Genomic DNA, 24,544 nt, shown 5'->3' with positions numbered 1-24,544 from the left:
TGGTACCTGGGTATTGTTCTGATGTAAAACAAAGACAGTAAAGCAGGAATATTTACATCACTGCTGCTTGATGGGTCAACTCCTGGGCAGCATTAAGAAATAAGTGGGAAATCAGGTAGGACTTTCTTCAGCAATGAGAAATCAGACAGGGATCTGACTAAATGAGTCCTGCCCACTCCTGTGCGTTTCATCACAAACGCATAAAATGCTGAGAGCTAAGCAAACCTGCATTCATTTTACCCACAAACTTTGTTCAAAATATTAATTATTCTGTATCCTGGTATGCTCCTTCTCTGTGTTTTCACAACAAAAACCGCTTGGTTTCTTCTTTCCAAGTTATGCATCAAGGAATATACAATGACAAAAAGCAGCTGGCTGAGAGTCCTTGCCAGAGTGGGTCACACTGTGTGCACAGACAGTGCATATGGTTTTTAGGTATTAATGATGACAGCCAGGAGGGCAGTGTGCTCCTCCAGCCCTGGGACCCAAGCTGTCATCAAAAAGCTGTTCTGAAGGAAGCAGTAATGTTTCCTTTTCATCCTTCCTATTTTTTGGAGCAAGCTTGGACAAGGGTGGTTGCATCGTATCTCAGCCTTTACACAGGCATTTTTGGGGAGATAATGCTGTGTTTTGGCTAAGTTGCACTGCTGTAGCAAAACATGGCAAATTTTATTGGCTGTGAGGCCTCAGCCTGTGGCTTCTGGGCCTGAGATGAGCAGTCTGGGTCTCTGGTGTGTCACTCAGCAGACTTGGGTGACATAGTTCTGTGCAAAGTATGCGCAGAGGGGGAGAACATACTCGACAATTGAGTTTATGAGTTCAGATGTGCGGAGCAAAGCAGCAGCACAGATTAATTTAGTGTCCCACAATGGCCTTGGATTGGCTCCCACCAAGATGTTTTCCTGTCACTTGCAAGCACATCTTGTTAAATTTTGATTAGGAGGCTGTATCAAAGAGCCTGAACAAAATGTATGTGTTTGTAAATGAAGCTTAAGCTATAAAAAAATTATTAAAAATGTGCTGAACAGAAAGAATCCCTTTGAAGGAAAAAAGCCTTGCAGGAAGGATTTTCTGGTTGTTGACTGAGGCAGAGGTGAGATCTGGACCCTCTGATAATGAGGCTTTAAATCCCATGTGGGCTGGCACTGCAGAATTTTGATATGTTAGCTCTGCCACTAACTGCTTTCTCTCCTGCATCCGTGGTGCTCTTGTTACAGGCACGTTACAGAGGTGTGTTCTGTCGGTGTAAATAGTGCTGATGCCACAGAGCCCCTTAACAGGCTGAGTTTGATAAAGGATGGATTTACAAAGTGGTCTCTGCAATCAGGCTGGCAGAACTGCTCTTAGCCCCAGTGTTTGTGCCGAGGGGAATAATTAGCACTGAGAGAACAGTTTGAACTGCTCTCAACTCAGAAGTTGACGTGCTTCCCCAGGCTGTGCATAACTGTCACAGAGTGCTCAGAGGTGGCTGTGGTGGGGCAGTGGCATTAAACTAAAATTTGTTGGGGTGATCCAGCTCCTCTTGTTTTGTAACCCTAAAGTGTTACAGCTGCTTGATTTGGTGTGCAGAATATTGCCTGTATATAAACAGCTCCAGCTTGTGAGAAGGGGAGGGAAGGGCATGTTCTTGCCCCATGGAGTTCTCTCCCTGCAGACACATAGTTGTGTTGGTGCAGTCTCACTGTGGGTACATTAGGAGACTGTGAATATGTCACCCATCCTTATGCACTGTTATGAAACCCATTTCCAATAAGACAGATGTTTTTTTTTGGTGATGTGTAACATTGTCTGAACAGGAGCTACTTTTAAACATCAGCACAGCTGAAATTCCAGTGTTCTGCTGGCTGTTGCTAACTCAGCAGTGTATCTTCTATTAGTTATGTTTTCTGCTATGTCAGATGGCAAAATTTTTTCATTTGCACTGTAGCTGTGTTTGCAGTTAACCAGGGCTGATGCTGACTTGGTTAACCACTGCTGCTAGCTTTGTTTGAGCTACACAGGCCAGTGACACAGTGGAAAATGCAGGTCTGCTGGAACTGGCACTCAGGTTTGTTCTGGGTGTAACTGTTGCTCTTTAACCCTTTCTGTCCAGAGGTGACTTGCTGTACAGCTTTCCATCTCAAAAGGATTGCTTGTTGCCAAATGCTGAGTGTTAGCATGCCATTTGTAATTCACTGCAGTCAGTCATATCCTTGCTTTTTGTAATGGATAAAGCAGTCCAAGAATTTTGTGCCGAGTCTTTTTACTCTCCTCACTTTGCAGTTTGACCTGTTCCAATGACTTTGTTGCTGCTGTTGCAATTGTTCATGTCTCATGGCTATGGTTTTCAAATAATTTGGGTTTTTATGTTTTGTCTTCTTTTCATACCTCCAAAGTGCTACAAAATAAGAGTTCCAATAGCTTGGGAAAAAACTCAACAAAATCCACCAGCAGGCTGTGAAATTTGGAGTAGTGTGCCTGTTGTTAAGAGTAGTAAGACAAGCCTTGGTTGACCTGATGCTTAACTGAAAACCTCATAACATTTTTCAAATCAAAGAAAAAATCCCCCTCTTTCAATTACTAATATCTTGTGTCTTAGAAATATGATTATACTGTGGTGTCAGGTCATGTCATCAAATGAGCTTTGGGTCCAGATATTCAATTAAAAGGCCCTCCAGTTCTCTACTGATAAAACAAAGTGAATTAACCTTTCAGCAACATCTCCAAATGCCTTTCTGAAATCTGCCTGTGGATTCAGTAACTCCTGTAGCCACATGAATTGCATTGGTTTAAGCAGTATACCCTTTTTCAGCTCTTATCTGTGCAATTACTGTCTGTGGCCTGTCTTTCCTTGATTGACCAAGTAATATTCTTGTTTTAATTCTAGTTAATTGCTTGGAACTCTTGAAGTGGAAATAGGCTTAGCTTGATTCTGCGGTGTACAAACTCCCGGGCTGGCTTTGATAGCTGTGCAGGGTTGCTGCTTGCACTTGCTTAGAATTGCAGTCATTTAAAAACCAATAACGGCGGGCACTATCTACCCCTGTTATTTAAGCAGTGATGATTTCAAGCAGAGATGGGGAATTGGAAAGTCATTCTCTGCTCTGCACTTTGCACGCTGAGGGCTCCATCCTGCCACATGCTGAGCCCTCTGAGGCCCTGATGGTTGTGCAGCTGAACGAATGGAGTCAGCACCTTGCAGCCCGGCTCCCTGTCAGGCAGGATTGTGAACCCTGAGAGTCACTTAACCTCTTCCTGATTCTGTTTAACCTTGGATGTAATGACAGAGGGGGATAATCACATCTGTCTCTCTTAGGGGCAATTTGAAGCGTAATTAATTGATATTAGTTAAAGCATTTGAGATCACCCGTTGAGAGGTACTAAAGGAAGCCGGGGGCTGAGGAGGGAACAGAGCCCTTTCTCATACTGAGGGTAGAGCACAGACAGCACAAATGCCATGGTCTCACAAATTACTGGGCTTTCAGATCTCCTCTAAGGAGTTGGCCAGGACTTTGTTATGAAAGTACTGACAGTTTAAGTTAGTGCATTTAATATGAAAGCAGCCTACATTAAAATGTGTGCGTGTTTAAACTATCTCTTTGAAAAAAAAAACTCATGTAAAATATATGCACACCACTTTGCTACTTTATTTATCAAGATTTTATTAGGTACAAGATGCTAAAAGCACGCACGGCAACGACATGGGTAGGGTTATAAATCATTATGTATTAATGACGGGCAGAAGGCATAAGGTAGTGCTTTCTGAACTCCAAATGCCCGATCTGTGCTGCTGTAGTGCTTTAGTTGGGATGCTCAGGTTAGGGTTGGCAGGGGATGTTGTCCTTGCCTGACCTGCAGGCAGTGCTGGCTGCTGCAGCTCCGGCCACTTGGAGATGGTGACACAAGGACAGCCAGACCACGTCACTGCTGTAGCAGTCTCAGCTCAGTGATGCAAGTCAAGGACAGCTGCCTTCTGATCAGGTAGAGAGCCACTGTGTGAAAGCTTTTCTTTTAGAAAACCATTTCCTTTCAGACTAAAAATCACTAGTGATGGGGAATATGAATTTCCATCTAAATTTGACTGGCTTCAGCACGCAGCCATCTCTGGAGCTTATTCAGCTCTTGGCACCCAACTTGAATAGCTCGTTATAATGAAATTTAGAGACTGACTTTTCTCCATTTCTATCACTTCTTAATCTTTGGATTTAAGCTGTTGACACACTCTGCTTCCTGACTCCCTTTGCCTTGAAACACATCTTTCAGTACTGATGTTTTTCTTATGGGTCTTCTGAGCCCCCTCCAGTTTGAGCTTATTGTTGATTTGTGGGCCCAGAACGGCAAACAGCATTTCAGAGGTACCAGGCATAGAGGCCCTCTCCACACTTACTATAGTACTTACTATTTTAATTTATATATTCAGCGAAGTTCCTTTTGACAACTCCATCATTTTCTTTCAAAGCTGTATTGCTAGCATTGTTTGGATTTCTTTTGCTTCTAATACATTTAAAGCCCCTTATATAGTTAAAACATCATTATTACCTCTGCTGACTGTAGATACTGCTTTGATGTCCATTTGCTTCCTTTATCTATTTTGTACAAATTGTTAGCTTTTGATTTATATTCATTAAAAAACAGCTTCACCTTCATTCTATGTGCTATGCTAATACAGCTTCCACTCTTCTAGGGAAACTGAATTAACCTTGTACTGTTCAGCTGTAGAGAGGTTAAATTTTATCACTGGGCTTTGTAGTTTCAAATTAAACAAAGCATGAAGTAACTTAAAGGATGTTTTTCATATTTAAGCAAGTAGAAACCTGTGGTTTTTGGAAAGAGGACTTGATTACTTTAGGCAATTCTGAAAATCTGCCACAATTTTATTTTAAATGTAGTGAGGTGACTGTTGTACAACAGGGTGCATCTGTTTCATGCACTGCTCTGGAGACATCTTTAGAATTGCCATCTGGTCCTAATACCTGTGTACACTGAAGTTTTAAGAATCTCTTAAGTTTTACTTTTGACTCACTATCGTCTCTAAACAATTCACTGGTTAAAAAAAGAAGCCCCTCAATGAAAAATTATCCATTTGAATGTAATAAAAACATGTAGGTTATTCACTAGATTGTTTCATTGCTTTGAAATCTTCTTTGCATCCCTTCTGCATCCCATGGGATCCTGCAATTATGGAAGATGTTTTCACAGGATATGATGTCTGAAAATTTATCAAATTGCTACCACATCATATCAATTTTGTGTCATTCTTACCTTACCTGACAAGTGGGTTTATATTATTTTTTCCTCAGTCTGCTTTTTGTTTAAAAAACAAAAAATCAGTTCACAAGATGATGTGAGCACTTAGTTAAGTTTTTCCATTTCCCCGTGTGATATCTTTGTTTTACATCATGTAACAAATGTGTTGTGGCATCATTTTGGAAATCACATCGAGCTCAACCCTGCAGTTCTTTATTTCTTCACAGCCCTCAGAGCAGTGTTTCCATGAGAAAGAAGCTCCAGCACCTTTCTGTGCCCAAACCAATGCTGGGTCATTGGGTCTTTCTTCAAAGACACCCAGAGAAGATGCTGTACCTTGAGGTTGTTCCTGCTATCAGTAAATGCAGTCCATGGAAAATAACCTGGGTTATATATTTTCCACCACTTCATCTCCCAAAAGACCCACTAGCTTTCCTTTAAATGCTTCTCTAATTAGAGGAGATTTAATCTGACTCCCTCTCCCCTCAGTGATAATGGCTCTGAGTGAAGCCTGCTTGCTGGCTTGCTTGATTTCCCTTGTCTGCTGTTCATCAGCCATTCCTCTTGAATTTTTCCCAGAGAAACCATATTTCTCATGTACTGGATCAGTCGAGAACTACTTGGTTTTCAGGGTGAGGAATGTGATGGTCCCTGCTGTGACTGCACCACAGTGTGTGCCTTCCTGGCTCCTACCAACGTTACAAAGAATGGTGGAGAAAAACCTTGCAGAAAATACTGGGTTTGTGTAAATTTTCTAATTTGTAGCACAAAGGCAAAGAGAACTTTAGAACTCCTCGATTGCAGGTGTTCTCACATGGATCCAGGGGCTTGTGGTTTAAGTGTGCAGCCCTTGTGCCCTGGCAGGTCAGGGAGAGCAGATGTCAGGATGGACTGTATGGGGGGTCCTCAAGAGAGCCAAATTCTGAGCACAGAGGTGAGAGTGCCTTGCCAGAGCTCTATTAAATTGTTTGTTGACTGAGAACAGGGAATGGCCTCAGCACATACTGCACATGCCTTAGATGTCAAGCTCTCGTTTTCCTACTGGGTGATGCAACTGTGTTTCTGCATTAGGAAATGGAGTTATCTTGAGATGTGCAGGAGTGATTAGAGGTTTTGAGTGCCAGTACTGGGATCCTGTGGAAAGGCTGGATGTTTCAGGAGCAGGTTTCTTTCACATTTCTCAAGTCAGGCACAGGAAATTACTGTTCAGTTCACATCTGCTCTTAACCCTGTTGAGATCAAATTTGACACTGTTGTAAAAACGAAAAAAGAAAATTGTTAAAGCAAAGCCCTGGATCTGTGTTAGAAGGCTCTGCTCCAAGAAGTGCTGCTTTCAATGCTGCTCCCTTAAAACTCCACTTCTTATCCTTGCAGGAAGTCTGTGTGCTTACCAAAGGATCCAAATTATTCAACGAAAATGCAATTTTCCCGCTTGTTTAGTCCATAGTGACTGAGAAGGGGCAGGACTTTTTGGTTCTTGGCACCTTACCCACACCTTCATGTGCCACCGATTTAATCTCTTTCCATTGCAGCCCATCTGAGAAATCCTTTGTAAGGAGGCTGCACACTTCCTATCCTCATTTACTGTGCTCAGTACATTTCCTTTCTTTGCACTTTCGAATCTAGAAGATAGTGTTAACACTTAAAATAAATGTGTGACAGTGGGTGCTAAGAGGGAATGGGGAGAACAAGTTTTCCGTCTGTCAAAATGAAGACATCAACCTCTGCTTTTATTTTTTTTGGCATGTGTGCTTTAAATAGAATGACTGGGTTGGGTGACTTCCAAGTGTTTGCTGCATTTGGCAATCCTTCTAAGTTGTAACAGATGAAGTTCTGCTGTTCCATATGATGTGCTCCTTCCCCCTTTTTCAGTGACTCCTTGAAACTCCTCGGGAATTCAGTGTAGCATTCACATCTGTTCCGTGGATGGATGTCCAAGGCTAACAAAATGCCTACTGGACGTGGAGGCAGCTCTGCCAAAAGCCATATGGTTGTGTTTTAGTTTTGCAAGCACAGTGCAGTAAAGAAAAGCGGTTGGGCCAAGAGAGAAGTGAAGGGAGGAGGAATGGAGCTTCAGATGGCTAAATGAAGGTAACCTCTCGTGATTTGGTATCGGATATGGTATTTTTGTGTGGAACAATATGCTTGTTATTTGTGTTCTGATTTTCTTGAGGAGTGGGGCTCATGAAGAGCTCTTCTGCTACAGCTTCACTAGAGGCTTTGAGAGAGGCCTTACTGTCCTGAAATATCTTTTATTAAGGGTTTAAAAGATGTTCTTTGGTGAAATCTAAATTCCAATCTCAGGCTCATAAGCAAAAAAAGGGAACCTGAAGGGTTTAAGTTTTTAGGAGCCTTTATGTTTTAGTGTAACAGTTGGAAGTGTTTTCCAGAAAAACTGCAGCATGTAGTTAAGAACAAGTATTCCTGTTTTAGAGGACATTTTTTGTTTATGAAATTCTTTTTAGATGTTGTCACCAGTTCTGATTTATTTGTGTAGAGCAATGTTAACAAGTCAACCAAGGCAATCCCCCACAGTACAGGAAATTATCCAAGATGTGTTAAGATACAGGCTTGACCTGCATGCTCTTCAGTATCAGGCAGACAGGACAAACAAGTGGTACGAGAGAAGAAGGGTCACCAAAGTGGGCTGATGGACATGGGAGCAGCCTGAAACCCTAGCCTCCACCTCTTCTTTCTTCTCTTCCTCCTCGTCCTCCTCCTCCTTTTCTTTCTTGACCGTTTTCTCCCAGGCAAATGCTGAACGACTCAACAAGGTTAATAGTTTGCAAGCTGTAGAACACTGCACTATCTCCCACTGAAACACAGCTGCTACAGGATAGCTGCCATCGTGCTGCATAAAGAGTTTGAAGCCATTAAGATGGGTTTACAGAAGTGCCTCAGTTTCCCAGGAAATGTTCCCTTGACTTTCTGGTGTTCTTAGCTACTGCATAGACTCTCAGTGTATTTACACAGGTGTGTCACTGCAGTGCTTTCAGAATCCTATTCCAAAGAAAGAAATGCTCTACAATTCAAACCAGTGCATGTAAGCAATGCAGTTACATGTTGGTGAAGCTGAAAGGGGTATTCAGCCTTTCCTTTGTGGAAAGGGGTGAGCAGTGTTTATGCACAGGTAATATTTTTCTTGTCAGCTGAAAGAGTGAGTGTAGCTTAGGAAGGTGGCTGCAAGTCTCCTAAGAGGGCATTTGTTCAGTCCTGACTTCAAAGTAACACTTGCTCATCATGTAAAATACTGGTAAACAACACTAGCATAAGCTATAATTGGTGTTTGTGAGCAACTCATTTGTGATTTTTCTGTTCCTATCCAGAAATAATAGCAGGATTAACTCCTTTGTCAGCATTACACAGTCTGGGCTTTTTTTTAATATGCATCTAACGCAAAAAATAGTGTCCTGAGTCTTTGCTTGGGATCAGCCTCTGTGCTGGGTTTGAAAAAAAGTCATTTGTTACAAATCTGCAGGTACTTTCCTTTTCAAAGCCTTATTTAGTATAGTAATGATGTTTTGATAGATTATTCATAGACAATAACTTGTAGACATTGCTTCTGAATTAAGAGCACTCACATCTAGACCTCAAATCAAGACAGCAGTTCTAGTTTCCCTTCTGTGACTTCTTCTGAAATGTTTGAGTAAATTCAGTGTATTTTAAAGCAAGGGATCATCTGGCCTTTTGTTCAATGCTGCAGTGGTACAAAGAAGTATCAGCCTATCTCCCATACAAAGCTCTGGGTTCCTGTGTGCTGTGTCTGTGAAACTCTTCAGGGGTTGTCCATTTGTGGTGAACAGCAGGAAGGTCTCCAGGAAGGCCAGCAACAGTCATCCTAACCCGGGATTGGACACCTGCTCTCCATCCATGAATGATGTCTGGCCTTTTGGATTTGCTTCTCTTCCCCTCCCTTACATTCCCAATGGGTTGGCTTTAACAGAGGCCATTTCCAAACACTTACAAATGCTCCCAGCAACTTCCTTTCCAACTTCCAACCTCCTTCTGTTCCCAGCCATGCTGTCTTTATTCCCATGCCCAAATGTAGCTGGTAGCTGTGGCAACAGCAGTAAAAACCTACATGGTGATACCAGGAGGTACAGAGCAGGGCAGTGGTCTGTCTGTGGCTGGTGGTCCTAAAGTGCCCTTAGGGGACTGGCGGTACAGAAAAGCCCCCTGTGCCGTGGCCCCTATATGGGATGTTGTGTAACTGTAAATGTACACTTAAACTCCTTGAAGTCAGAGACATTTTAAACATGTGCCTACTTTCGTGTAGCTGACACATGGTCTACACATGCTTTGTCCTTCTCATCCCAGGACTGGATGATTTTTAATTCAGATTTCCCACTGATTCACCTTGTGTCTTGAGTTTGTCCCAGTATCTTTCCTACAACTAAAGTTTATGATGTCTTTTTCTTCCTGTGTCAAACAGGGTGTCCCCACTGTAAAAATGCCATTCCACATTTCACAACTGCTGCTGAAGTCTTTAAAGAAGATCGCAAGGTAACTTGCTGTTAATTATTTCTGTGATATTTAAGAATGCTTTCCATAATTTGTACTTTATAGGCTTTGCTTATTGATAAGGTGATAGGTTTGTAGATAAAATTCCTGTTACACTAAAAGAAATGTATCTGCATCATAGGGGTTGTATCTTTTTTGGTCAAATTGAGTTATACTTCCAACCTATTCTTTTTTCCCTAATTTGCTGTCTTTTATGTTTAAGTCTTTGTGTAAGAGTTACTTTGTATGAAGTGAAACACAATTCTTTCTCATTGAGGGATTAAATAAAGATAATTCACATCATCTCCATTCCCCTTCAACTTTTGTCAGCTGTTAGGGTGCATGTAGAGAAACCACAAGTTGTGTGATAGTCCTGAAAACCTCAATCATATAACTAATCCTTGCTTGCATAGCACAAAATACAATTTATTTCTGTTAATTGGCTGACTTGAGCCCAGGATGTTCCTCTAGGACCCTGATGCTTCTGCCTTGAAAATGCATCTGATGGCTGAATCACACTGGGTAATTTCCTTGCATCAGCTGAACCATTTTAACTGAGCACATGCAGATCTAGGATTTTAAAAAACCCACTTGAGCCCCTGGATTTAACCAGATAACTAGCTAGGAACCTGTTTGTTATCTTTCAGTGAACCGTATTTCATTCTGATCTCTGAATTTGTTCCAACTTCACAATTACTTTGTGTTTAGGTGTGGTAAGGAAAAGATTGGCAATTTAATATGGAAATTGCTCTCTACACCTTCCTCAGGAGGGGAAATGGAGATGCTGAGCTCTTCTCCCTGGAATCCAGTGACAGAACACATGGAAATAGTTCAAAGCTGTGCCAGGGGAGGTTCTGACTGCACAGTAGGAAACACTTCTGTACCAAGAGGGTGATCAGTCCCTGGAACAGGCTTCCTGAGAGAGGTGGTCAATGCCCTGAGCCTGTCAGTGTTTAAGGGACATTTGGACAACATCTTAACAACAGGCTTTAACTTTTGGCCTGAATTGGTCAGGCAGCTGGACTAGATAATCCTTGTAGGTCCCATCCAACTGAAATATTTTATCCTATTCTGCATTCTAAATGAAGAGGTAATTTTGTAACAGTTGTACTCCATAACAGAAGAATTTTTGTAACTTTTTTTCTTTTCCTCTCGTCTGTTCTGTAACTCACATAAGATGCATCAGATTGGCAAGAAACAAATCATTCTTGTATCACTGACTGCATTTAATTAGGAGTCCATCACTTCTGCCCTCTGGCACACAGTAGATTCATAGGCATGCAGCTTTTAATTCTCCTATTGCTGTAAATTAGTTTGCTCAGATGCCTTTTGGTTACTTTTTTGTTTCCAAGATCTCTCAGAAAGTATCCTTGTTTTCCCACTTTTCTGGTAGTTCCCAAGGTAGCCTCTCTTTCCTAAACTCATTAAAATTTCAGTCAGAGGAGGTGAAACAAATGTACCAAGCAATGTGAAACTTGCTTGTTAGAGCCCCAGGATGTATTAACAAGCAATCTGAATCATGGCACAGTTAGTTGGACAGGGTGGTGGTGGGAAATGCAGGCCTGGGAAGCTTTTCCTTCAGACTGCAGGTTATGAAAGGACTGCAAGAGCGGAGCAGTGATTGACAGTTGCAGCTCTTGATTCAGTTTAAGGCCAAAGTGGAGAGATATAAAATGTAATGAGTTGGAACAGGAGAGACAGTAGGGAATATTAAGGCTGGTACAGTTTTAAAGAAGTGTGTGCAGTTAGGGAGAATGGTGTTATTCCACCCCAATGACTTATGAAAGTGCCAGGGATTGATTATGTTGGGAGCCCCTATTTAATTGTGTACAGCTATAACCTGCCAAGGTGCTCCTTGCTGCCAGTTTGTGCCATTGTGGAAAACAAAACAAACTGGTTTAGACTTTAGAAGGGTACATTGCTGTTTCCAGAAGCAGCACGGGGCATATTCCCATGTTTCAAACTGGACTGAGCCTTCAAACTAATTTGTAGTTTCTGTAGGGTTTCAAACTTAGGTAAAATCACTGCTAAAGAGGAAGGAATATTTATGCTTTCAAAAACAGGGCAAGATTACTAATTTTCATTTTAAGTAGTAGTTTCTTTTCACTACTTCATTTCTGTAGTAGTGTCCTTTTTTTGTTTCCCTGGAGAAAAGTTTTTCACTTAACAGAGTATGGTAGCATTTAAACTTGATCTTCTTTTTAAAAGAAGGGTCTTTTAATTAAACATTTAATCCTGCAGAAGCAAAAGAACAATCAAAAACTTTCCATCCTTGAATTGGTTATAAATGGTATCTTAAAAGGTATCCTTTGGGAGACTTTGAGTCTTTACATTGGAATTTTGAAGATGAGCAGAGCTTGAAGCTGTTAAATACGTGTCTCTGGTTCTGCAGATTGACTGCAAGGGGGTGGTTTTGGCGCAGGAGCCCCCCTCCCCCGGGGCTGTGTGTAATGCTCTGTACTTTTTCATCATCTGCACTGCTGGAGTTGGAGTTTAAAAATGCACTGCTCAGAACATTGGCCCCAAATGTCAGCTCTCATCGGCCACATCACTGCTGGTGGTTTTAGCAGGAATCCCCAGCCTGCTCGCTGGCCTGGGGCAGTCCTGTGGCTGCTGCAAAGCACGGCTCAGGCTGGGACTCACAAACCAGAGCCTCCAGTCTTTCCATCTTCCTGGAGAAATTCAGTGCCAGTAGGACCAGATCAGTGGAGAGGCTACTCCAGTGGCAGTGAGTGTATTGTTTCAGTTATTTAAAAGGAAAAAAAAAAGCCATCTGGAGCATTCTTACCTTGGGGTGCTGTGGCCTTAGCACACAGCTGCCAGGGGAAAGCCTTTGGCCAGTGCCCCACAGCTCAAGTTCTGGCAGTGACCAGTGAACGTCAGAAAATGCAAATGTGAGGGTTGTCACTTGGCTGAACAGATTGAAGAGCAGGAAGGCATGTTCAGTAACTGCTCCATAGTCTTTCTTGGAAATGAAATCTTTAAAAAAATCTGCATTCTGCCTTTTGGCTGATCCTAAAGCTCAGCTTGAAGGAACTGATTTGTGATCTTCCAGCTTGGATTTGCTGAAGGAAAGCTCTTGACTCCTCAAGGCCTCTCAGTAACAAATCTCTGGCACTCCTGCAAAGGGACTGCTCTTTGACCAATCTTTCCATTTTCACAGGAGACTGTTCCTGTACAAATGCATTGACCCAAATCAGAGCACCACAGCTGCATTCTAGTGAGTTCTGACAGAAATAGCTGTGGCAGAGATTGCTGGAAAGGGTGCAGCAAGTGGGGTGAGCTGGGGTGTTAGTGGGGGGCTGCCAGTCAGCAGTGAAACTGGTGGGTCCCTGATGTGTATTGTGAATCACAGTTTAAAATGATTATACCAATCAAATGACTGTGCAGAGTTATCCAAATGAGTTAATATTTTAGTTTGGCAAGGAATTTGATGCCTGTTTGCTTAAAAAGCATGTGCTGAATTTCTTTTTAATTAGACTCATTAAATATGGTGATGTTAGCACTGTACATCATGGTGCACTAATGGATGTCCCCTTTGCAAATAGGCCTGCTTTGAGAAGAGCTGATGAACTGCACCTCCTGTAATGCTGCCATGCCACATCTGGGCAACTAATAATGAATGTCCCATTTGCAAGGCCTTTCACTTTGAGAACAGTAGCTCCATTGCAACAAGCTTTAGCAGACCAGCCCCTAACTGCTATCAGGATCCAGAAGAGGTGACATCAATTAAAACCTATGGAGTAATCATAGGGAAGAATGCACATCTGTCTTATTTATAGGTGTTTTTAAGACATTTGGCAACAACAGACTTTTTTACTAGTAATCAGGTAATTGTCATCTGGAATTGATTATACTTCAAAAATGTTGGTTGGAAGCATTTATTTCCGTGCTGCAATTTTGGTTTTGCTTTTTTTAAGCTTATCAAATATCATTCCTCTCTGAAATCAATATTCAGTTAGCTATTCACTTCCATTTTCATAACAAAAGTCAATATTAGCTCTAGCAGAGATTTATTTCCTTGAATCAATAAACCAGTGTGTGGCAGTACATACTTTAACAGGAGAGCAACTGTGATTGCAGGGGTTATTTTTACTGTATCATCACATGGTGACTGGGAGACAAACTGTTAAAAAGAAAGAGCTTTAAGAACAGAAAGGAGGAGTTACCTGGAAGGTCAAGGGATCCCACTTTCAATTTTCTACACAGCTGTTTGAACCGTTGAATGTAATTGTGTTTCTTACCTGTAAGATCCCTCTAGAGCAAAAAGTTATTTCATAATTCTGTTGGATGGAAACTGTGATTCATGATGTATGATTAGATTATACTGCAAGTACTTCTCTTTCCTTCTAACACTTAGTAACAAAATAAGGCATCACCCTTCTGGTACAGTTGGGGCACATGGAGATCAGTGGTCACATTTTCAGCATAGCTCCACTTCTACTGAAGCACCTAAATGAAAAGTTCTGGTTTTTGCAACAGCTCAGCTTTTGTGATCAGTCCTCTTCATCTGAAAAACATGCCATGCCCTACTTCTTCAGAGCTCTTCAGAGCTGCTCATACACTGCTCACGGTCTATTGCCATGCTGAGTTAAGTTTGCAACCCTGTAGTTAAGCTCCCAGTTTTTTGGTAAAACCATGAAAAATTATTGTGGTATTCCTTTTTCAAGTAAAGGTATTTTCCAGTCCCATATGTTGCTAGACTCATATTAACCTGTACTTACTATGGAAAAATGCATACTTATTTTGTGGGTTATTGTTGTTGCTGTTGTTATCAATATTATCCATTACTATACATACTCACCTGATATTATTAATGATTATAGGGTGCATACCAGTGGTGAGGAACTACCTGTAAAATTAAGAAAGTTGGATGTACTCCAAGAAACTTCCTCTGGGGTCCACAGTCTCTGATTGATTATCTTTTCATTTGATAATGTTTCTACTCCTGGTACAGCTGCTGAACCAGGCTGGTGATAGACCTGAATAGCATTGGCTCTGGAGAAAGAACTTGTATATAATGATGTATTGTCAATATCTGAGGCAGCAGAGCTTTGGGTTATAGAGAATCCATAATCCCATGGAGTTTTGTGCATGTTGCAGATAGAGCACTTACAGCTTTTTCTCCCTGAAATGTTTTTTCAGTGGATTTTCCCCTCTGGTTAGAGTAAAGCTCAAGAAATTAAATTTTAGCCCTAACAATCAAAATCTCCATAAAATCAGTCTTGCCTTCTGAAAGCTGTTACAGTGGATTTTTCCATAATGGACATATATATATATACAAACACACATAAACGTGAGACCAGTGTTAGCAGAGTTTCTTTCACAGATTTTTAGAGGGTTTTTGCCTCTTCATGAGAGGGAATTCGTGAGAGGTGATGCCAAGTGTCTTGGCTCCTGGACACCTATCACAGATACCTTATGCTTAATATGTCTGCAGTTTCTGGTTGAATAAACCTAGTGGGTTTGTAGGTCAAAGCATGTAGGTCTTGTGAACCTGTGCTGTCCAGTGAACTTCTGTGTAACTTGTTGCAGGTAGTTGAATATGAAGATCAATTCTGAGAGGAATATTCTCCAGAAGTCTGACTACATTTTGAGAGAGATTTTCTGGGGTGTTATTTTTCCTGACTCAGTTTCCTTCTTTAGTGAAGCAGAAAAGCTGCCTGTTGCTAAGAGGGTTGAGAATGAGGGGAAACTCCACCTACAGTGGATCACTGCTCACTTGAGCCAGGACTCTGCATCTTTCTACATGCAGCCTTTCAGTAGAGCCATGCAGGAATTCACTCTGGTAGGACACACCTCTACCAGCAATGGAGCTCAGTATTGACAGTCCATGAAAACACAAAGCAAAAGGGCATCAGTGCTATTTGTTGAAATTCTGGTGTGTCTCAGAGTTCAGCTGTCTGGAGTTGATAGAATTGAGAGAAGAATTGGTCCTCAGTCCAGAAGTGTGTTTTGCTACAAGTGTTTTCCAGCATCACTTTTCTCTCAGTGCACTGTATTTGATCTTCCGCTGTGAGACAGGCAAGACAATTAGGACTGTGATGCTATGATAATGAGTGCACAGAGATGGTAGCAGCCTCTATATTTAGGCTGCCTTAACATTTCCAATCTAAAGCAATCACTCAAGCTCTCCTAAGTACTCTTACTCAGCCACTGTTGGCAGCAGTCATTGAAATGCAGCCTCAGATACAGTCTTGGGAATCAGATGTTTCTCTATGAAATTTTGCTCACGTCTGTATGAGTTACAAGGCTTTTGAAAATCGCCGTCCTCTTCTCTCACTGGCTGTAAAACCAACCAAATGTGTGTGTTCTGAAGAGCTGGGCTCAAAATGGTGTTTGCAGGAGCAGTGGTGGGGCTGTGTGGGAGCTTGCATTAGGAGCATTGCAGAGAGGACAGGCCACGGACATGTCTCCCAAATGCTATTCCAGATGTGCCATTAGACCTGTTAGACACAGCATTGGACTCATGTGGCTGCTGTGGATGACGCAGACTGGGATCTCTGTGTGCACAACTAATGCACAGATGGTCCAGCTTAGGTTTCCATGTGCTGAGGAGAGCTGTGTCTCAAGGACGCTACTGAGCGTTTCTGTCAGAAGTCACCTCCTTAACGTCCATCAGTCATCTGTTCTGAGGCAACAGGTGAAGATGTTCTGAACAAGGTTAACAGTGGCTTGTAGCATTGCATTCCTGCACTGCACCCTCTCCTCACTGGGGGCTGTTCTCACAAAAGCTTTTTGTAAATGAAAATGGACTCTTTGCTCCAGCCAGTACCAGTTTAGATGTTTCCAGAGATACAGATAAAGAGAGCTTCTCTTACTTCTTCCTTCCAGTGTACTAAAAACTAATTTTCTTAATGTCCAAGACACTAAGAACAGATGGATCATCAGTCACAACAGCTTCATGCCTCAAACCAGCTACTAAGATCTGGATGAGTACATGCATACCTTCCCCTTTTTCTGGCTGTAATCTCTCTCTGTGTGATATTTAGAGCAGTGAGAAAAAATTTATTTTATTTATTCTTTTAGTTTTTAGGAAACCAGGACTTCAGTATTCTTTCTACCTTCATGCTGTGTCATCAAATAAATGTTTGTCTCCATTCTAAGCCTTTCTTTACACAGAATTAGCCAACATCTCTAAATTTTGGCTGGTTGCTAAGGTCAGGAAGGCAGGAATACTTAGATGAAACTCCTCTGCAATTTATTATTTCTAACCTTTCATTTAAGTTGGACCTGAATGTGTAGGAGTCTGTGTTTACAGAAAGAAAAAAAAAAAGGGATCATACATGTTTTTAACAGCTCTCAAGAGTCCTGGTTCTGTAATAGCCTTATTAATGTTTAAAATAAAAAACCAGATATTTAAGGTAAGAACACTGTTCATTTATCTAGTACTTTCCACCTGAAGATAGAGTAAGCAAGATCATACTGAGTATTGTCTTGTTGGGCTTTCAAAGTTGTAACAAAACAAGCAAATTAACTGAAGTTGGCTTTGCCAATCTCTTTCAATTACTGCTAGGAGAATGAGATCAGGTTTTCTCATTTTGACAGTGTCACCATGAAACAGGAGGGCTTTGTGGAATATTAAGTGATCTTTTAATTATGGAAGCACAGTTCAACTGCATCCCTAAAGTCATGCTAGCAAAAGGTATTTCGATCAGCTGTTTGAAGGAGGCTTGTGGAACGGAAATTTCAAATTAAGATGTGTCTGCTATGAAATTAGCACTTGATAAATTGCAACCCACAAAAAAGTTGCAAAATGTCATTCCTCTGATTTGTTTGGTTTTTTACATAGGTTGTACTTTAACATGCTTGCCCTTCAGCAGGGCCTGGCTTGCGCTGTGAAGGCAGAGCTTGTGTGAGCAGCTTGCATTCAGAGCCCGAACTGCTGCTCACAGGAGCAGTCAGGGTGAAATCACAGCACAGGGTTCAGTTGCTTTGGGTAGAAGCCTATGAATTACATTTTATTTCAGCATCAGATCTGTTAAGGGCAGCCCCTCCTTAATTCTTCAGACGGTCAGGACTTGAATGTTCAGAGCTGCTGCTCTGGGGCTCTGAGGTTGTGTTTCCTCACCCTGCCTGTGTGGAAGCAGGCAGGGACTGAGGGTGTTGCTCCACTGCCAACAGGCTGAAAGTGTGGCAAGGCTCTTTCCTACTCAGGGTTTGTCTATGTGACAATAGCATCTAGAGATTTCAAAAGGAATTAAAGCCCATTTTGCTAATGGCTGCATATAATGTACAGTCCTGAAAAAAGACAAGAAAGGAAATACAAACCCAGGCTGAGACTGTAAGCAAGCAGCCTTCTTCCCTATGTGCAGTGCTTGGTAGACAATGCTCTGTCCTCTTTTCCATCCCCATTTGACCTTGGAAGAGCTGCATGGAGTTTAGAAAAGCTATTTGGAGTAGAAATCATTAATCTCTGAATAGGCTGTGTAAGTGACCATCCATGTTTGGTAACTTCTCCGAGCATTAGCCATGCCACAGGAAGGAGGATGGGTTAGCTGGATCATTAGTGTCACCAAAGCCACTGTCACTGTTCATCACTTAAAACCAAAGTGGAAGAAAAATATTGCAGCATGACAGAGCTGTGTCCACTGTGCTTGGATTTGGTTTTATTAACCCAGCCTCTGGATTTCCTGTTTGGAGTTGAATGCTGCAGAGCTAAGTGGGAAGGTGATTTTCTGCTCTGTGAGTTGAACATGTCATGCAGCTGCACAGGCCAGGTGATGACCATCCTCCGCTCTCCCTCCACAGCTGAACCCTTACAGAAGCCACTGCATGTTTGGCAGAAGACTTGGACCTCTCACATTGCTAAGGCTAAGATGCAGCAGCATCACCATGAAGTGGGCTCTTGCTTTGTCTTCTCCTGCCTCAGCACGATCTCTTCTTGTGTTTCAGATCGCCTACGCTGCAGTGGACTGTGCCAAAGGACAGAATCATGACCTGTGTAAGCAGGAGGGGGTTGATGGCTACCCCACCTTCAACTATTACAACTATGGGAAATTTGTGGAAAAATATACGGGAGATCGAGGGGTAAGTGAAAGCAAGAGTTATCACCTGGTACAGGGAGGAAAGTCTCCTCTGCCTGTCCTGCCTTGCAAATGAACACTGCAGAGTGAATTTCTACCATGCTGGAAGAATGTTGAACTGCCTCTGTTGCTGTCTTACATGGATTGTACCACAATCCTGTACATCTCTGCATTAGGAACACACTTGGTCTATTTTTAGGAACATGAGAAGAGGAAAAAGGATTAGATTTGGTAATGCTCTTTGTATATATTTTATTCTTTAAGCTGAAGTCTGTCAGTGAATTTGGACTGAGTGAAAGGGAAGGGTTTATTGCATGTGCTGCTGGCAGAAATGCCAGAAAACACAGGACTTAACTCCTGTCAGTTCTGGATTGCATGGACACTGCAAACGTGTTACAGGTCCACCAGGCTGCCAAATGGTGACAGACCATTGGTTTTATAGCCAGGACAAAGCTGTCCTTTGGAGACTAGGGGAAAGTAAATATCTCATTTGCCCTGAATCAGATTCACTCCTGGCACTCTGGATGGGAAGAAAAATCATGCCATCTACCCCTGGGCTGAAGTTTCATTCTTTTGTCCTGCTGTGACCAGCTAATTATATGCTATGAGGGCAAGAAATGGGGGCAGAAATGGCATAATGCCTTCAGTGGTTGTAAAGTGCCTGAAAATAAGGAAGCAATTAAATTATTTGTGGGCCGCCTTTGTCATAACCTCCTAGAGGGAGGTTACTCCTCAGCAGCCATTGATTACCTGGGGTCTGCAAGAAAAACTTGGGGTCTTTGAGCCATGCAGTGATTTTGAAAAAAGATTCTTACCTGAAAGTTATTGCTGCTCTTAGAGCTCAGAAAATTATGTAGAAGCATGAATTTAAAAGCCAGGTTCTGAGGTTCTCTGTTAGTCAGGATCTTGGGGAAGCTTTCATGGAGCTTCGCCTCCCAGTTTTCTTCAGCATACTTGGACCCCAGTAATTACCATTTCATGGTGCTGATCCAGCCGTTGTTATGGAGTTTTAGTTCCAATTCTGGATCTTTTCTTAAAAGTAAAGATGGGTGCAGTAGCCAACAATTGAAGTAAGATTTCAGCCGCAGTTTTTGCATCTCTAACCCATACTTAGAGAAACTATATATGAAAGAAAGGATCCGTGGTGGCTCATAAAAAGAATTTATATCCAACACAGGAGTGCTCTGAGGCACAGCAGTTGGGAGATACTTGTCCATATGCTGGATAGTGGACTAACAAATCCCCTATATGCAGCCAACCTTTCTTGGATAAAAATTACCCAACAGGAACATCCCAATCTCTCAGCTGTTGGCTGCTCTGTTCCCCTTCCACCTCTCTGGGGACCTACTGTCTTCTGCTTGTGCAGCATTGAATTAGGGTTTGTTATCTCTTACCATGGTAATGCTGGAGGCAGTGCTTAGCACAGTGCCTTTTGTGGGGGCTGTTGATTGCCAGATATCTCCAGGTGACAAATGGCCGAAGCTTGTCACTTCATGTATTTTCAGTGGAAGAATAGTCAATAGTTTTAGGAAAGTGTTTTTGTTGTTCAGCCTTCTAAAAGCTTTGTGGTTTGGTTTTGGTTTATTTTGTTTTGTTGTTCCCCAGCATTGTTTAAAGTCTTTGACTTCTTTTAGTTGCTCTCTACCTTTGGTATTTTCCCTCTTCATCACCAGTTTTGAGTGGTGTATTGTGTGATGGTTTAAATGCAAAAATGGTCAGATTGGGTGGGAGCAGTGCTACTTGCCCAGAAAACTTCAGTGTTGGGGTACCAGTAGGCAGTGTATTCCAACACAAGTGTTAACATCTCCACCCATCTGAGCCTTCTGAAATGCCTGAGAACTGTGTTCACAGCTTTCCTTGGAAAAGGAAGCTGCTGGCATTCAACAGCCTTAAATCATAAGTTGTTGAAATACAGAGGTTGGAATCTAGACAACCAGGTTGAAAATTTTTGATAATAATTTTAGTAGTAATTAAAAAAAAAAGTTATTTCCATCATTGGAATATTTGGAAAAGGAGGAAAATCGTGATCAAAACTGTTAGAAGATGAGTGGCAAGTGTGTATATAGTCAACAAACAATCCAGTAACTGCTTTTAAAATGACACAAATAACATACAAAGGCAGCTTGAAAATGTCTTTTGAGTGTTTTCAACAAAAAGGCATCAATGGCAGTTCTAGTGACAGATTTTACCTTGTCCTGTGAGTTTTAGGGCCTTTTTCTCTGTGTCCCATCTCTTCAAAGTTTGACACGTGGGATGCGCATGGATATTTTCCCCTTGCATTGCACTGGAGCAGCACTGGAGCAGAGCATGGTATGATGAGGCAATGCAGAAGCAGTAACTGCTCCTTAGTTTCTGTTCTGCCATGGGGTACAGAAACTAAACAACTGCTCCTTAGTTTATATTCTGCTGGGATACAGAAGCTCAAAGTGTTCTTGATGCATTGTTTTGCTTTGTTGGTAAAAATATGACCCATATTTTTCTTCCTTCAAAACCAGGAGTCTGGATTCACCACTTTCATGCGAACCCTCAGAGAAAGAGATCATGAAAGAGTGGGCAAGAAGAAGGATGAACTGTAGTTTTTGCCTCAAAAGAAGCTTTCCGCTGCACTGTGAATGGTTCCAGGTCCTTTGTTGATGCACCTGAGACTTCACATATTCTCAAGACAGAGACTTTTTTTTTATAAATAGCCATGGCCATTTTGTACAATTTTGAAATAAAGTGAAACCACTTGATTTTTAAAAGGAAAATAAATTAGAATGTTGCCATAATGTTTTAAAGAAAACTTAGCATTCTCTCTCATGTTGGGAGACTATGCCCACTGACACTCCTATGCAATATTTTTGTAGTCTGTAGCGTGTCTGTAGGTGATGTTGTTTGTTAGGGTGAAATTTTTGTTCCGGTATTGCAGTATATGTAAAAAACAAAGGGGAGGGGACACGGTTTGGTTTGGGTTTGTTTTGTTACATTTTGTTTAAATCAGTCCAGGAAAATGGGATTTGTAAGTCACAGATTTATTCAAATGCAGTTTTACATTCTTGTGAAATAGTTATGTGTTTGTGACTGAGATTTGGGGGGAACAATTTTAAGGTGCTCAGGGATAAATAAGGTATCTGAGTTAATGAAGACATTAACATTGACCAGTCCAGATCTGTTAATTTCATTTAAACCTCTCTGGTCTTTAAATCACAACTGTTTTCATACCTTTATAAAATGTATTGAGTGAATTAAGCCACACATCAAAAATCAGCAGAGCATGGGTGAAATGAAAAACCCTCCTTCTTTGGCATCAATACTGTATGTATCTGTGAGTTATGGCAGGAATGATTATCTTATAGAGGTACATGGTTACTCTTACAGGGAACACAGTCTCCCTTCAAGTTATGATTGGGTCATATCAAATATCTGTTGTAAAGTGTTACGTTCAGCTGTTCTGATAAATGCATAATACTAAATGCATAATACTTATGGTAATGCAGTAATTGTGTGTATTACCTGTTTACATTCCAAAAGTTTATCTTCATTTGTAGGAGGGATTTTTCCTTTTTGCTCCTTAAGGAGTTGCACAAACAATCTCTCTCTGACAGTCATCACTGTAAAACCTGTATCAGCAGCAGTTGAAATGTGTTACACTTTTGATGCTTAAACAAAAAAAAAGTTGATCTGGAAGTACTTCTGTCTTCACAGGAGGGGAGAGGGAGGGGCAGGATTCACCTTGAACTAGAAATAAATTTTTAAAAAGACAAGTATTTTTATCATTAATCAGCCTTGTTCAGCTTCTTCCCCGCTGGGCCAGTGACCACAGCTGGTGGTGGCTTAGGAAGAGCCGGTGCACGCAGGACGAGTTCCCACTGCCCGTGGCTGGGACATCCCAGCCTTGGGAAGTGCTGGGCAGCACTGCAGGTGTGTGGTGGTGTGAGGGTCAGCCTCCCTCTGCCCTGGCACTCCAGGGGGCACAGAACAGCTTCCCACAGCAGAGAGCTGTGACCTGCGTCTGAAACATTCCTCTTGCTCCTCAGTCTGCCTGTCTAGTTTTCTTCTAGTTTGGACCTGCAGGCCGTGCTGAGGGGCTGCTCAGGAGGTGAATGGCATCTTATCTCCTTCCTGGGTGTTTTTTCCTTCCCTCTCTTGCCTAATTAATGGCACTGTATATTTGGCACCGTTAAGCTGCTGAAGCCATTAGTGAGTATTGTGGAATACCAGCAGCCTGATTGGCCTTGTATGGTAGCCAGCTTGTTAACCATGACATCAGTTGGAATGGCCATGGAGCTGTGCCAAGTATCTTTTCTTATTAGGCACCTGATGAGCCTCTTCACCCAAAAAAATCAGCTGCCTGATAGTACATAATGTTAAAATGTAAAAGTAGCTTAATTTATGAAGTCTCTTACTCTGTTTTTTTCCCTTTCAATTAGCACAGTTACTTATGTTGTGTATAGCACTTTTACAGAAGATCATGGTAATTCTTTATTTCAAGCTATCCTCACGTAAGTAGCAGGCACTCCACCCTGCATTTAGGAAACTACATATTGATGCCATTTGATCTCAAACAGGAATTCTTCTGCTTTTAGCAAACTATCAAATATGATCAGTCCAGAACTTGCTGCATCTCTTTTGATCTCAGAGTCAAAGCAGCTGGCACTAACGAAATAACAGCCTCCAGAAAATGTTGAGCATTTCTGTGCATAGCCTGTGCCTATGTTTGTGCTAATTGGTGAGAAATGTAGACTTCTTCAAAAATAAGAAAGAAAAAAATGATAGCTTGCCAATGGTGACTTCACTAGTCAGGATCATTCTGAATTATAGGCTTTAGTAAATGTTTAGGATAAGACAATTGCACACTGTGCTTCAGACTAGTAATTCCTTACAGCCGGTTACACCATAATAAAATCAGGAACTCTCATTTTTCCCTTCAGTCTTTTGTCAGTTACTTCTTGGACTTGGGCATTCATTTTTTTCTTGGCTAATCATGTGTTAACGCACAAATATAAAATATTTGAGAATACTTTACCTTCTGTTACAGGGTCATGACTCATCTGATTTATGGTCTGAATGGTTTTTGAAAAATACAGTTTTGAACAACATAAATGATTACATCAAATGGCTGACAAAAGCCTTAGTTACCATGAACTAGAGTGCACCAGGAGCTTGGAGCTTTGCTTCCAAGCCTTTTTAATTAGTAGGCCAGGTCTGGATATCAGTCACACTGTTTTAGTTCTGTTGCCTCCAGTAAAGCAAAACTTGGTGTTTTTATTTGCTAGTGAAGTCAGTTTATGTTTATATTCACATCAGTCACATTGAAATTGAAATATGTTATTATTTTCTAAAAACTGTGAATGAAAAATATATGTAAGAGCTCTTATTTTCTGTATTTAAATGGTTGGTCATTTCACACATTCAGAGTTTCCAGCCTGTCGCAGTAGATGCGTAGCCCAGGCGTTCATAATCACACAGGAATTTCTGCCATGGTTAAAAGTGAGTAATCTGGGCTTTCAAGTCATGAATCATTTATCAGCAAGAAACTTAATTGCTGATAACAAATGGTTTGCAGTGAATCAGAGATTCTGCTCTTGCAATTATGGGGTTGGTCTTTCAGTCTTTTTAAGGTGTGATTCAAGGGTCTTGGACATCTGCTACATAGTTAACCCTAAGCAGATTAAATCTTGTCGAGGAAGGGTAAAACATGTACACAGCAGAGAGGCTGAGCAAGGATTGTGCATCACTTTGTTCCCTAGTGTTGGCTTAAACAAGATATAAATAGCCCACAGGGCTGTGTTAGTCCTGCTGTGTGGTTGGAC

The 24,544-nt window shown here is 41.5% G+C and overlaps 1 protein-coding gene across 1 annotated transcript in view; it reads left to right on the top strand.

Moving 5' to 3' along the window:
- PDIA5 (protein disulfide isomerase family A member 5) overlaps window positions 1-23,661 on the top strand; it is a 99,508-nt gene extending 75,847 nt beyond the window's left edge. The window contains exons 16-18 of the mRNA XM_042040493.1: window positions 9,659-9,729; window positions 18,622-18,756; window positions 21,248-23,661. Coding sequence (XP_041896427.1) covers window positions 9,659-9,729; window positions 18,622-18,756; window positions 21,248-21,328 — 287 coding nt within the window. The 3' untranslated portion in view covers window positions 21,329-23,661. The remainder of the gene's footprint in view (window positions 1-9,658; window positions 9,730-18,621; window positions 18,757-21,247) is intronic.
- The last annotated feature ends 883 nt before the right edge of the window (window positions 23,662-24,544 follow it).

This window comes from Corvus kubaryi, unplaced genomic scaffold, assembly GCF_017639235.1.
Source record: "Corvus kubaryi isolate FWS band 111438036 unplaced genomic scaffold, C.kubaryi_AGA036_p1.0 37396, whole genome shotgun sequence".
NCBI classification, from domain to species: Eukaryota; Metazoa; Chordata; class Aves; order Passeriformes; family Corvidae; genus Corvus; species Corvus kubaryi.
The sequence above is the reverse complement of the archived record's forward strand: the minus strand, read 5'-3'. Positions and strand labels throughout refer to the sequence as shown.